General features: G+C 43.9%; 1 protein-coding gene across 4 annotated transcripts in view; it reads left to right on the top strand.

Moving 5' to 3' along the window:
* Positions 1-234: 234 nt before the first annotated feature.
* The window catches only part of LOC146624997 (uncharacterized), a 140,774-nt gene continuing 127,475 nt past the window's right edge, over positions 235-13,533 (top strand). For 3 of the 4 annotated variants that reach the window (XM_085362586.1, XM_085362588.1, XM_085362589.1), the window contains exon 1: positions 266-325. Coding sequence is in view for 1 of the 4 variants with exons in the window: in XM_085362585.1 (XP_085218711.1) it covers positions 235-325 (91 nt within the window). In the remaining 3 variants the exon portion in view is untranslated. Of the gene's footprint in view, positions 326-13,533 lie in introns of all 4 variants that reach the window. The other variant, XM_085362585.1, reaches the window with a different exon arrangement.

Raw genomic sequence — 13,533 nt, 5'->3', positions numbered from 1 at the left:
GATTGGACCGGCACCGTCCCGTAAAAGGAGTCAAACTTTTCTATTGAATGCACACGGTGTCTGTCAAAAGCCAACACGGTGAGAAAGGGAGCTTCCCGGGATTCAGACGTTTTGATTGGACAGTAAGGCCGTCAAGCAGACTTTTAGTCTTCGTGCGATTGGTTAAAATGAGAGCCAGTTCGCGGTATCGTTTTGCGATTGGAGTAGAGGCAGTGCTGGGGGCGGGGCATATTTATGCAGCGTACACTCTTGGGTGGGCGGATCGTAGCGGTGACAGCGACGCTCGGAGACTCTAGACAAACTGTCAAAAAGGAGACAACTAACGGTGAGTGACGCTGAAAAATGAACGTCCCGTTTTGTGTGGTAACGCCCGGTGTGTGCACTGAGCGCGGGGTCGGTGGGCGGAAAGCCGCAGTCTTTGTTGCAGTGAACTGACGGTGATTTTGGATGAGTGAGCTCACAGGGCGCATCGCAGCAGGGACTGAGTACGGGTGTAGGTTAATGCTGCCTTCAGGTGCGCCTCGGACACTTTTACTTTCTGAGAAGAAGTCTGCAGAATTAGCACGCTTATGCTTTAGGCTAGTTAGCACCATGGTGGTATTGTTGTCGTTAGTTTTTTAGGTTTTGTTTCTCCCTCTGAATGTCCGCTTTGCCTTCGTATTATCACAGTAGTGAGTAGATCGCGTGCATCCGTGCCACTGTTCCCGACCGCTATAGAGACAGCATGGTGAAGTTGCACTGTCACAGCAGACTCCCACACTGTTACGCAAGTTTCCCCTTTATATGTTTCTGTCGCATCTGCCCATTCATTGGCACTCTGCAAGAACGACCCCGTGAATAAAAACAATCCTCCTTACACTGTGCTGTTAGACTGCATAGCATATGGGAGTGGGTTCCTCCGAGCTTCGAGGAGGACAGACTACGCGAGCTGTCCTGTCAAGACATTTTGAGCAGCCAGCACTTCATTTCATGCACAGATTGCAGCTTTTTTTTGTCATGGTATGGCATGGCCAGTCATGGTAAAAAATATGTTTTTCCCACAGCTAAAAAAACAAAAGTGAAACTAACGCAGCAAGTGCCAAAGTGCAGTTTTTCTAGTAGCCACTTTTGAAGCTGGCTCCCAAAGGGAGTCTAACATTAAAATGCACAACATACCAATATTTTTAAAAAGCACTCTCTTTCACTCTCTGTGGATAAAAACTGTATGGTCTGTGGGATTTTCCTCATAGCTTTAGCTGAAAACTTGGCACCCCACCCTCATGCCCAGATACGGTCACATCTTGGTCCAAAAACCAGTGTGGTGAAGGACTAAAACTCGTGTTTGTGTTTTATAATGCAGAGTTCAACCGTTAGCAGATGTCATGGTTGCAACGTTTTATGTACAGTGTGTGAGGAAAGCAATGTGTAGCAAGCAGACCGTTGAACATGCTCAGCTTTACTTGAGGAACAGTGGCCCACACTGGTTTTCAGACTTATTGGAGAAACCTTCTTTATGCTGGCTCCTCTGTAGTAGGTGTGCATGTGTGTGCTTGTGTTTGTGTGTGTGTGTGGAAAGGATAGTTATAGGTAGCACAAAAGCTTCAGGAGTTGTATGGACTGAGCATTGAACTATTTGTTATCGAACCCTTTCAGAGGAATATTCACTGAGTAATGTTTTGGTCTGCAGCTGCACGTGTTGTAGTCTCTGTGAGACCCCTCTGCCTGCCACGCACTCTCATCCATGACACATCCAATTTTCAGAGGGATGCTGTATCTGCTGGCACTGTTGTTTTAACTCTTATCACAGCTTGTTACACTGTTACACTGCTCTTAATGTTGCTAATGGCTGTTTAATATTTAAAGAATAAACCCCAGGCTTTCCCTATTATGGCAGAAATTGGGTAGCAACACAGTATAGGTTGGATATCAGTGTGAGAACCGTGTTGACTGATGTCAGCATATCTGCAAACAAGATGGATTTGCTGATGTCACTGTCCCACATTTATCTGCTGTGTCACACTGTTTTTGCTCTGGCCAAATGTTCAAGGATAGTGTGGTGAATTCTGTCATATGTCACAGTGAAGGTTTGTTTCCTTGGAGCAGACTGGGTGGGGACTGCACCATCATGCCGAGTCATAGTTATCGTCCCACTGATAGTTGCTGAATAGCATCGCCTCGTTAGCCAAGAATAAAGCTGTAACTGTCGTACCTGTAGAGGATTCTTAACGCAGTAGCACATCGTCCGTATGTCAAATCTCGGCTGTCTCGGAGCGTTCCAACCAGGTTTGAGGAGAGATGCCAAATTGCAATTAAAAGCAAAAAAATGAATTTAGCTTCATCCCTAATGCACCAATCACTTTCCAGCTTGAACCCACATCTGTCCATCTTAATTAGTGGGTGGAGCTTGCTCAGTTTTCCTAACAGCTTCATTCTGTCGTCAAGCTAGTCGTTCTTTGGGCAACAGGATTGCATCATCACTATATGTGACACAGCACAGGAACAGCCTAGTAGTGATGTAATCAAGAACAACCGGGCTTTCCGTTATTGCCCACATGCGTCCTCTTTGCGTCATTGTCTGCAGAGAAAACTAAAACTATGTCTGGAAAGTTTTATTGAACGGGTTCTGATGTGTGAGCTTCAAAACGATGATGAGCCGCTCAGTGCAGCCTCGTGTGAGCTGGCCAGTCAGTCAGCGAAACTTAGTGATGCTGGAAACCTTCCACGTTTAGCCTGCGGCGCTAATGCTGTCAATCAGTCGGTTACATCTTGTAAACTTAGTGAAGTTTTTATTACAAGTTAATTATATATATATATTTACCAGAGTGATGTATTTGAGTATTTATCAGGTTGCATCTTTACCAAACACCTTCTAGTATTGAGCATCTATATGAGTAGATTGTGGGCTTGGATTCTGCATGCTGCGTCACATCAGGTGTTTCTGCAGGTTTTCTGTGTTGAATGTCATTTGGTAACTTTTTTTATTCTGCTGTTCCAAGCACGTGTGCATTGCCTCCTTTACATGCAACCTTGCGCCTCCACCTGCACTGCAGTTTAGCAGTGAATTTATCACAGAAATTGATATAAAGAGGACTGACAGCAGAGGATTGACCCTCGGTAGCAGCCTCCCTCCCTTCATCACTCCTTCTATCCAGATTACTCTCCAATCCTGTAGCAGCCAGATTACTGAGTGGTGGGGAAATAAGAGGTGGGACTGATCTAAGGCCCTGGATGATTATGGACCTGATCCAGTCACATCCCTACAATGTCCTGATGCTGTAAGTCCACCCGCAGCCCTGACGGTTATCAAACAGGCTGTTTGGTGAGCTACTGCCACTCCAGCTTTCACAGGAGTGGCTGAAACACTGGGTGTTTGTGTCTGATCATTTCCTTTCTAGGGTACGATGCACATCTCCTGTTCTCTGTGTCGCTGAAACAGTTTTTTATGTTTTACTCTTGTTCAGAAGAGAAAGTACCTCAAAAGTCTTTTACTACATCTGTTTGATAGAAGAACGGCAGCACCGAGCGTCTGCCAGAGCCCACGTTTCCACTGGAACATCTGGTTTCTTCTCTTCCTATTTTATAACTCTACAAGTTCCCAACTTTTCATATTCTATTACAGGACATCTGCCACTGTCTGGCCACTTTTACATTTGGGGGAAATAATTCAGCAGGGGAAAAAATATTTTTCTGACGGTTGTTGGCCCGATTATTGAACCATTTGTGAATATTCGCAGCAGTAGTTGTCGTCCTTCTCATCAAGCTTCACGCTGATGGTCTCATTCCAGCCTTGTGCAGGTTTAAAATCCTGTCTCTGACGTCCTTTGGCAGCTCTTTGGTGTTGCTCATGACTGTGGAGAGGTTGAGATAGAAGGAATGAATAGAGGGACCAAAACCTCTCGTACAGTTTCTTCCCCTCTGGACTCGTGAACAACAACCGTATGACTGTTGGCACCACAAACACACGACCCTGCACGGTGTTCTCTGCATCTGCTCCATGTTTGCACTGATCGTATATCTGTCTGCTTAGCACTTTTAATTTTTATGTTTATTTAAGTGTTGTCTTACAGTATGTTTTGCACTAAGTACTGCAGCAATTTCCTAATGTTGTAAACCTGGTTCTGTGGACGGCTTGATAAACATAACCAGTAGAGATCAGGATCTGTAACTCGGAGTGTTTGTGATCTGTGCGCACACATGCACACAGTCTGTGGAAGCCAACGTTCTGGTCAGATACTTATTTCCTCAAAGGCATGCAAATCGATTTGTAACCTTTGTCTCACGTTTCTCTGGATTTTCTGCTTCTGTTCTGTCTCTCCATTAAAATGAAACTACCATCAAAATCGGAGGCTGTCCAGTTCTTACAATTACAGCTGTAGGAACTGATTATTTCAGCAGGGGATCGAATAATTAATTCCATCACTGTAATACCCAGCTGCCTCTTGCCAAAGTCAAATACCACTCAGTAGTTTTAAAGCTGTGCACAGTTTGAATTTCTTGGAAAAACTCTGAGATGGGACTTGATGGTAGCCCACTGCTGAAGTAGGCAGTGCAGATCCACGGCTGAAAACACTGTAAGAAAAACTGCAGTTGTGTGCCAAAATCCAGTGTGACAACTAAGATTTGTTTAGGGAGTGAAAAGAGACCATCTAGTAGATTAAAGCTGAAAGTCTGGACTTTATCTGAGTTGTTTCATTTAAAGTCAGTGTGGTAACGTACCAGAATGTCTCTGTGCAGATATTTATGGACCTCACTGCTGTGGTTACCTTCACCGACTGTGGCACCTGCCACACTTCAGCTTTGCCTGGTCACATACCTCGTCACCAACACAAGGCTTCTGTAACCTTGTGAAAACTGAATGTTGGCGTATCAGAGTAGACTGACTTTCAATCCTGCATCATTAGTAGGGCTGTGCGATATGACCAAAGTCTCATATCCCGATATAAGACATTTATCGTCCTGACAACGATATAAATCACAGAAATGTAATATTTTCTGTAGTGCTGCACGATTTTGCATAAAATGAGAATCACGCTTTTTTGGCTTAGAATTGAGATCACGATTCTCTCACCATTTTCTTTTCCAGTATAAATATTTATTGCACTTATTAACTGCACATCAACTTCGTAACAGTTGAGACTGAACATAAAAACAATAAATAAACATAAAAACAACAAATGTCTCACGTTTTGTTGTTGCAGCAAAATGTTGTACTGCTTGAAATTCCGTCTCCACCGTTGCTCGACGCTGCGTGTATAGAGCAGGTAGTGCAACAATAGAAAAATAGTTGCGGGACGGCACTGTGTAGCGTTTGTCGAGGGTGTTGATCATTTTCCTAAATCTCTCGTTTTGCACAGTGTTGATGGAGCCATATCTTTGGTCAGGTGATAAGTGATAGCCTCCGTAATGTCTTTGTGCCTGCGGGAGGTCGACGGGTATAGGGAAGCGCTGTATAAGGTTCCCGTTATTGATGTTTGGGTGGTTGACCGGGACGGATTTTCTCCTGTCACTTTCTCGTCATCCCTGACGTGCTCTCCGTGGTTTTTTCCTGCTAATTTTAGCATCACACGGCACAGCTTCTGTATCACGTGGTATAAGGCTCCGCCCTTGTCATTTGTCGAGCAGGAAGAGTGAGCGCTTGTTTTCATGCAGAGTACGTCCCGGATCAAAATGCGGTACAATCGTCGTCTTATTTTATTTTTTTTTAAATCGTTGTCATTTGGAAATGAGATCGCACATAAGTATGAATCGAGATCGCGATTTTCTAACGATTAATCGTGCAGCCCTCATTTTCTGTAAATTCTGTGAATCTCGGGCAGCTCGACTTGCGTGAAGTGTTTCCAGCTGCGCGTGGTGTAGCTGCAGTCGAGTGTTTTAACCGATGAAACGATACATTTTTAGACATAAGTTGTAACGGCCGACATTTTCTTTAAAAGTTTGAGTCTAAGGTTTATTTTTTAGCACCTGACGGCTCTTTTTTTCTTCTCATCTGTAAACTCTCTGCATCTTTCACGTGATTCAGTTTATTTTGAAAAGTCTCAACAGGATCTTGAGCTTTATTGTGAAAGGTTTAGTAGAAAACAAACAAGCGGACAGCAGAGCCACGATGGTTTTACCGTCATTGTTGCTAACGACAACACGTAAAAACAGGCACTTGTCCGTGTGGTTATATTAAATATAAGAGAAAGAGAGAACTTAAGATAAGATAAGACTTTATTGATCCCACAGCGGGGAAATTTTTGCATCACCTCAGCTCAGGTACAGATATATGAAGGAAATACAAAAATACAATTAAGTACAATCAATGAAAAAAAGTAAGATAACACACTATATACAATGGTAGCATACACAGTATGTGATTGTGGATATAGTTGGAAATATGGAAGACATAAACTATATAGCTTGGAAGGTCATGGAAAGTCCATTATGCATGAAGTGGTGACCGTGGATGTTCACAGTGTCCAGTGACTTATGACATCGTGATTGAGGAGTTATAGAGTCTAACTGCTAACTTTAAGACATGAATAAAGTCACTACAGTCACCATCAGAACCATGAACAAATATCGCTGTAAACAGTTTATTTTACGACACCACGAAACAAACGATGGCATGATAGATAACGATGGACGTTTTTATATCGTCAGCTGATATATATGGTTATATCGAACAGGCCTAATCATTGGTGAGGAGCATGTTTGTGGGCGTTGCGTGTCTGGCTGAACTGGTTCTGTCGCTGGCACATCGTCACAGGCTGCCAGCTGCATTTATTGTCATAATAAATTTCCAGAGTGAAGCTTATTCTCTTACAGCTTGTTGGCCACGCACTGAGACCTTTCTGTTACGTAGGTCGGCTCATGTATGGTGAAAACTCGTTAATGTGCAGTCGCTGGATTGGTTTCTTCTCCTTCTTTTCCACTACTGTAGCATGTGAAGGATGATCATACAGTGCTGAGGTTTATTTCCTGTTTTAAATCTCTCAAGCTTGGGTGGAATTACTAATGCTGCTTTTATCTTTTGTTGGATTGCATGTGTTTAAATAAATAATCAGCCCAAAGCATGCACGGACACTCCCTGAAATGACAGGTGATCTAAAAAACTAAAAGCATTTGTTGACACACGTCGAGTGTCCGCAGCTTCAAACATTTGGCTGTTTTCCCCCAAGAATGAAAAGAATTGTTGAGCATATCAGAGAGTAAAGTAGCATAAAATATGTGACAGGTCTTTGTGGGGTAAATGTTGTGAAACTTTGAATGAAAAGGTCTCTTATTGTTATGAAGAAGATTCCTTTTTCCTAACCTAAAGACTCTAAATCAAACAGTGAGTGAAGGTCAGGTAACCAGGGTAACGTCGTCTCTGAGGGTGCAAACAACTCTTACTTTACAAATTACACACATGGCACACTTACATGGGATTAGCTTAGACAACAGACTCCACAGTTGTCCCATATTTATAAAGGGTAGCTTTTGTTTAGCTGGTGTAGGGCTGGGCGATATATCGAGTTTTTAAAAATATCGATATATTTTCATACGAGATATAAGATGTGACAATATCGTTTATATTGATATAGTCTATGTTACGTTATAATTATACTTGTGGAGCCGCAGGTTTGCCTCTCTTTCGTCCACTTTTGTCTCTACGCAACGTTACTCGGCCTCGCCTCTCCTGCACTGAACACAACTCCCCCATAGCTTCACCTGCAGGCAATGACAAGATGAAAGCGGAAAATCTCCGTTAGCGAGTTACCGTGCGTGGGGCTGGATGGCGTCAACGTGTTAGCGAGCTAACCGCGCTAACGACATGCAGCCCAGAGGGGCTGCACGGCCTAAAATCCTTTCCTTTTCTCAAAAATCGACAGTGCGCCTTATGTATGAATTCTGGTTGTGCTTGATGACCACAAACCGATTTTATGTGGTACACAGCGCTCAGCAATCTGTCAAAAAATGTTTTAATATGACTTTGCTAAGCTACGGAGCTGCACCGCTTGATGGATTGTCGGAGAATTACGGCTACAGAGGAGGAGCCTCGCGGAGTGATACGTACTGTGTGTGTATAAGGATGGCACCTGTTCAGAGACGTGGTGCAGCTGTGAAATCTGTCTCTTTGTTATTACGCTCAGCGTCTATTAGTTTACATTTTGACTGCACAATTGTGAGCTTTTTGTTATGCACAAAAACAACATTGTTTTCTTTTATTTATGGACCATGATTATTTAATAAATGCTGATAATTTATTTTTGAGTAATATCTACGCTGTATGTAAATAAAAGTGCCCGTGTGACATCTGGGACACAGTGTGACTAAGAACTCTCTTTTTGTTCTTAACTTATGGCTTAAAAAAAAAAAATCGAGATATATATCTTATATCGCCATCCAGCTAAAAAATATCGAGATATGAATTTTGGGTCATATCGCCCAGCCCTAAGCTGGTGTAAACCTGTCGTGAAATGCAGATGTAGGAGTTTTCATTTCACAGGAGTCGTATTTTCTAACCCACAGGTTCCTCTAATAATACCAGTCCTGTGCAAATAAGCATGCACTGCACAGAGCAGGAAACCTGCACCTTAATGCTTTAGCTGGATGAGGTTTGGCTCGACCCCAGATTTGTTAGTTCGTCAAAAGCGATGTTGGCTCTGTTGTCACAGCCACACATCTGTAAGGTCAAACCTACTGACGAGGTTGGTGTGATGTAAACTACATGAAATGACAGCCGTAAAGAGCTGTGGCTGCTCCACTCTGGCATCAGGCACTGGTTGCTGTTTAATGCTGCGGATGCAGTTTAGTAGAAACTCATTCATAAACGTTTCCCTTTCATGCTCAGAATAACTACGAAAATGTTCAGCGCTGCGTTCAGTGGCTAAAGGTAGAGGTCTGAAACCAGGCTCGGTCGGTGCTGGCTCTGCAGCCCAGGCTTTTATACTTACGTCCAGTAAATCTTTGATCTGTGTGTTTTAATCCATTTAGTGTTTTTGTACTTTTAGGTTTAATGCTCACTCTGCAGTCATATATCTTTGAGGAGCCAGGACAGCTTGGCTGGGCTTCAGCAACAAACCGACTGGTTCAGGGTTGGAAAAAAGATCAGTCTGGGTTTAATCTTAAAATAATACAAACTTGTAGGATTGTGAGTGTTGGTCTGCTCTTGTTTAATATCTGATTGGTTGATGTTCATTAAAAAAAGACTAAAAATGCCCAAAGAGAGACTTAGGAAGGAAGAAATAAAGGAAGGAAGGGCTGAGGAGGGAAATAATGAGGCAGGCAGGGAAGGGTGGAAGGAAAAACAAGTTCTTAGTTACTGCGATGGAGTTTGTCTGTGTTCTTCTCAGGCTGTGGAGTGTCATCCTTGCCCTCGTTCTCTTCATCCTGACACCTGAAACACTCACCTCACCATGGCTGACATCACGATTGTTTTAAAATCTGCCCCCAGCAGTCACGTGAAACTCAATATTAGATTAGGTTAGAAGTGGGGTTTAGGAAAGCCGATCAGTGCTCCACAGTCAGATCATCTGACTAAAGCAGGATACTGTCTTTAAGGTCATTCCAGCCTCTGTCTAGGAATCAGGAAGCAGAGGAAATCCATCATCCATGTGACTGTGTGCAGCCAAACAATGCAGACGGCAGTTTAGTGTGGGACTCCGTCATAATCCTTACACAGTGGGGCCTCCCCGTTCTTTCAAACCTGAGAAGTTGAAGCTTTTCTTTGAATGTGCGTCCTTTCCTCCTGAGCTCGGCCCGACCTGCTCTTCTTGATCCCTCAGCTGCCACGCTGCAGCTTTGATGTCAGGAACACGGAGGGCCAGCTGGTGCGTTTCAGCATTTCTCTCGGTGAAGTCTGAAGTAGATCACTTTGGTGTAAGTTATAGATTATCACTCCTAACTTAGCTACACCCCAGCACTGAAAAGGCGTGTGGGTGGAAAGCTGTCTGTGCCTTGTTTCACAAGTCATATTTACCTGTCAGGACAAGACTGCTGTCACATGCTCGGCCACCTGAAGGGAATCAGTGAGATATTATCTGTGCTCAGTCTGGCAGCAGACGGCTGTTTTACTGCAGTGCACCAGAGTCCGTTTAAGAACAAGTTCTTTATGATAGGTACATGTTTTCATGAACGGCAGGAAACATCTTTACGATGAGACGATCTGCTGCACCTGCTGCTTTCTGGCTCGTCACTTATTGGCTCTTTGGTAGGAGGGGCGGGACGACTGCCATCTATTCATTACAGAACTCCCTTATACGTTTCCCTTTAGGGTCTGTGGATGTTTCCTACGTATTAGGTCTCCAAGGCGCAGAGCAAGGGCAGTGGGTGTGTAACTCAGTGAGCGAGTGACATAAAATCTGTACCAAATCTTACGTCACTGTCACAACTTTGGGTTTTCATTTGTTTGTTAGACAGTATGGTAAATAAATCCTTGACTTCATTAGTTTCTTTTGCTTTGTAGTTTCCTCAAAAGGAAGAAAACGAGCTAAAGCTTCATTTGGACCCACACCTCCCAGCCCATTGAGGGGTGCTTAAATATTTAACTATACAAGACTAGAACACAGCCGTACACTCTGCCACACAGATGGAAGCATTTAGGATTGGAAGCCATCAGCACTCAGCACCACACTGGTAAATATCCAGACCTGCCTGTAACACTTCCATCCTGATTATGTAGGACTAAATGTATTTTACTGTAAAGTCGTTGAAATGATGATTCCCTGTTGATGAGCGTGCTAACACTCATCAACAGTCTGAACCACACTCGACTGGCTGGGATTGACTCAGCTTACATCGAGGCATCAGTCACAGGTCAGCATGCTCATATTCCTCCAGTGTTCGGAAAGCGTGTTGGCAGACGAGCGTGCAGTCAGGCAGGTGGTCAGGTCGTAGTTTGTCCAAACTTGAAATGAGTTCCTGCTGTTCACCAACAGAGTTTTATAACGTAATGAGTTTGAGCTCATTACGAATTATTTTGAAGGAGCTAAGAACCGAGCGAACTTCTGGTCCTCAGCGATGTGTCAGATCCTGAGCCCGTTTCTATCAGGCATGAGTTCAGAGAAACACAAACACTCCTTTCTCTTCCAGGAAGACAGAGGAAAACATTTTGCTTGACTCAGGTTCACCTCTTAACTCTCAAAGAATTATTTATCACTATTGATTTCATGCTGAGTCAATATGGCAGCCATTACATGTTGTGCACTGTTACAGAGGTCAGACTTCTTAAGGGATGCAAAGCAGTTCATCAGTGATGACTGGCATCTCGGGCAGGTTCTGTTAGTCCTAACGAGTCGAAGATCCCCGGTTCCATCCTGGGGGAGAACACAAATGCCTTTGGGGTTGTGACGGGCATCCGCCATAAAAATCTGCCAATCAAATATGTGATGCTACGTGCTGTGACAACTCCGTGTGAACGAAGCAGCAATGCAAAGCAGCTTTATTCTATTCAGCCATCACCCATTACGACTGTACCCACTGGTGATGATTCAAAGACATGCCGTCAGTGGGGTTAGGTGAGTGCCGGTGGTCGTCTGTCACTCTGTGTTGGCGACCTGTCCAGGGTGCACCCGCCTCTCACCCTGCGGTAGCTGGGACAGGCTCCGGCCCTCCCTGCAAACCTGTACTGGATAAGTAATTAATGAGTACAATCGACAAAATAGACCCAAGCCAACTACTTCATGTTCTGTTTTATTCTCTGCAGCCATAATAGCAAAGCAGGAGATAAATGAATAAATGTAAAACATATCAAATGAAAACAATAAAAGTTGATGAATGGAAATGTAGAGATATTTAATTATGTTGTTTTCTTTACTGAAATAATGTACTTTGAAATGCACGTAGCATTTGTATTTATTTATTGTTTATTAATATCAATGACATGGATAGATGCATATTGTTTGTAGTGTATGTACCAGCCTGTACCATCGATGGTTGTTGTTGTTGTTTTGTATCAAACGTTTTATGCTGAGGACGTAAAGAAACGTTAATCTGTTAAAGCAATGACAAAATTCATTCTCATCTTTATCACACTACCTTTAAACATTAAGCCAGTTCCAAATTATTGTAGCACAACAGATGAACATTGACCAGTGATATAATTCTTATTTGCAGAAGACCCACCAGTATACTGGCAGGGCACCGGCACTGGGATCAGCTTTATTGACTGCCTTCGACGTATCAAGGCCTCGTGCCCGCTGAGTTGTTTACATTTTGAGTCGTTCCTGGTCCTGTGTGAAGGAGCTCCTGCACTTTCGGGACTTTCACACAGGATGTGGGATGCATTATGCTCACCGCTGGCTTCACCGCGCTGCTCGAGAGAGCCACAGAGGACGGAGCCAAAATCTCCAGCAGGTTTCAGAGAGCTGTAATGCATCTGTGCATCTACTGCACACAGCCGTTTGAAGCTGTTCAGTGCCTGTGTGTGAGAAGCTGCTACACATGTCCAAGACAGTGTTTCCCTTCGGTCTCCACACAGACACGATGGAGTCCTCGTGTTATACAGTACACAGAAAAACACCATTTCTTCATTCTTACCTTCCCTGCCCACTGCTGGCTGCATGCCTGTGTGGGTTCAGTGTGCAGTTCAAAGTTCTGATTCGTTTCCATTAATAATAAAGGATTTCAGAGCTTAGTGCAACTTGAGCAAAGTCCTCCGGGAAAACGTCTTCGTCAGGCTGAGAGATGAACGACGTGATGTAGCAACCGACAGCGCTAGTTTGCAAGTGTGGCATTGACTGATCCCTAAATAACTTCAGCAGCCCACAGTGCCACGGACTTTCCACAGCAGCATTGGTCTGCCTTACAGGACAGTTAATGCTGCTTTTACTGTAGTGCAATAAATAACTCAGCTTAACATTTCTTGAATCATGAAAACCCTGATTTAGAAAGGTGGAGGTTCGTCCTGTGATCATTAGGGGATTTTATACAGATGCGTGTGTGTGTGTGTGTGCGTGTGTGTGTGTGTGTGTGTGCGCGCGCGCGTGTGTGTGTGTGTGTGTGTGTGTGCGTGTGTGCGCGCGTGTGTGTGTGTGTGTTTTGGAGGGGGGTTGGAGTGAGCATTGCGTGACAAGGGCAGATTGAATGAATGAAAGGATGGAGGGATTGAGAGTGGAAGGATGTGATGGTACAGAGTGAGCCGGTCACTGTAATCCCTCCTCTCGTTCCCTCCAATGGCAGCAGCTGGACCAGTGTGTCAGCAGCCAAGCTTTACTGCTGCCAATCAGACCCTCTGGGAATTATACAGCAGGCGACAGAGCCGCATGTCCCACTGATGAATTGGCAGGTGGATTCACTGAGGTGGTTACGAGGAGTCCTCTAAACAATGAAATCGTGAGAGGGTGAGAACGGCGTGCTGCTGAACTATAAAACAAAGAAATGTGTACTGTTGCTTTAAGAGCCACAGCGTAAAATATGATTGTTACATGTTACTAGTGTTACTTCTAGTAAAAGTTCTAATTTTTGTTACAAACATGAAAAAAGGGAGGTGGAGGTCGGCGTTCCAAAGGAAGCGGATATTTAGAATCCCCATACATCCTCCCCTCTGTGTCTATATGTTGTCATTCCAACAATGGCAGCTCTGCTAGAACA

The sequence above is a fragment of the Diplotaxodon limnothrissa genome, linkage group LG9 (genome assembly GCF_057381915.1).
Source record: "Diplotaxodon limnothrissa isolate DT_005_m linkage group LG9, D_limnothrissa_male_GT1.1, whole genome shotgun sequence".
Taxonomy (NCBI): Eukaryota; Metazoa; Chordata; class Actinopteri; order Cichliformes; family Cichlidae; genus Diplotaxodon; species Diplotaxodon limnothrissa.
This window is presented reverse-complemented; position numbering and strand designations above follow the sequence as displayed.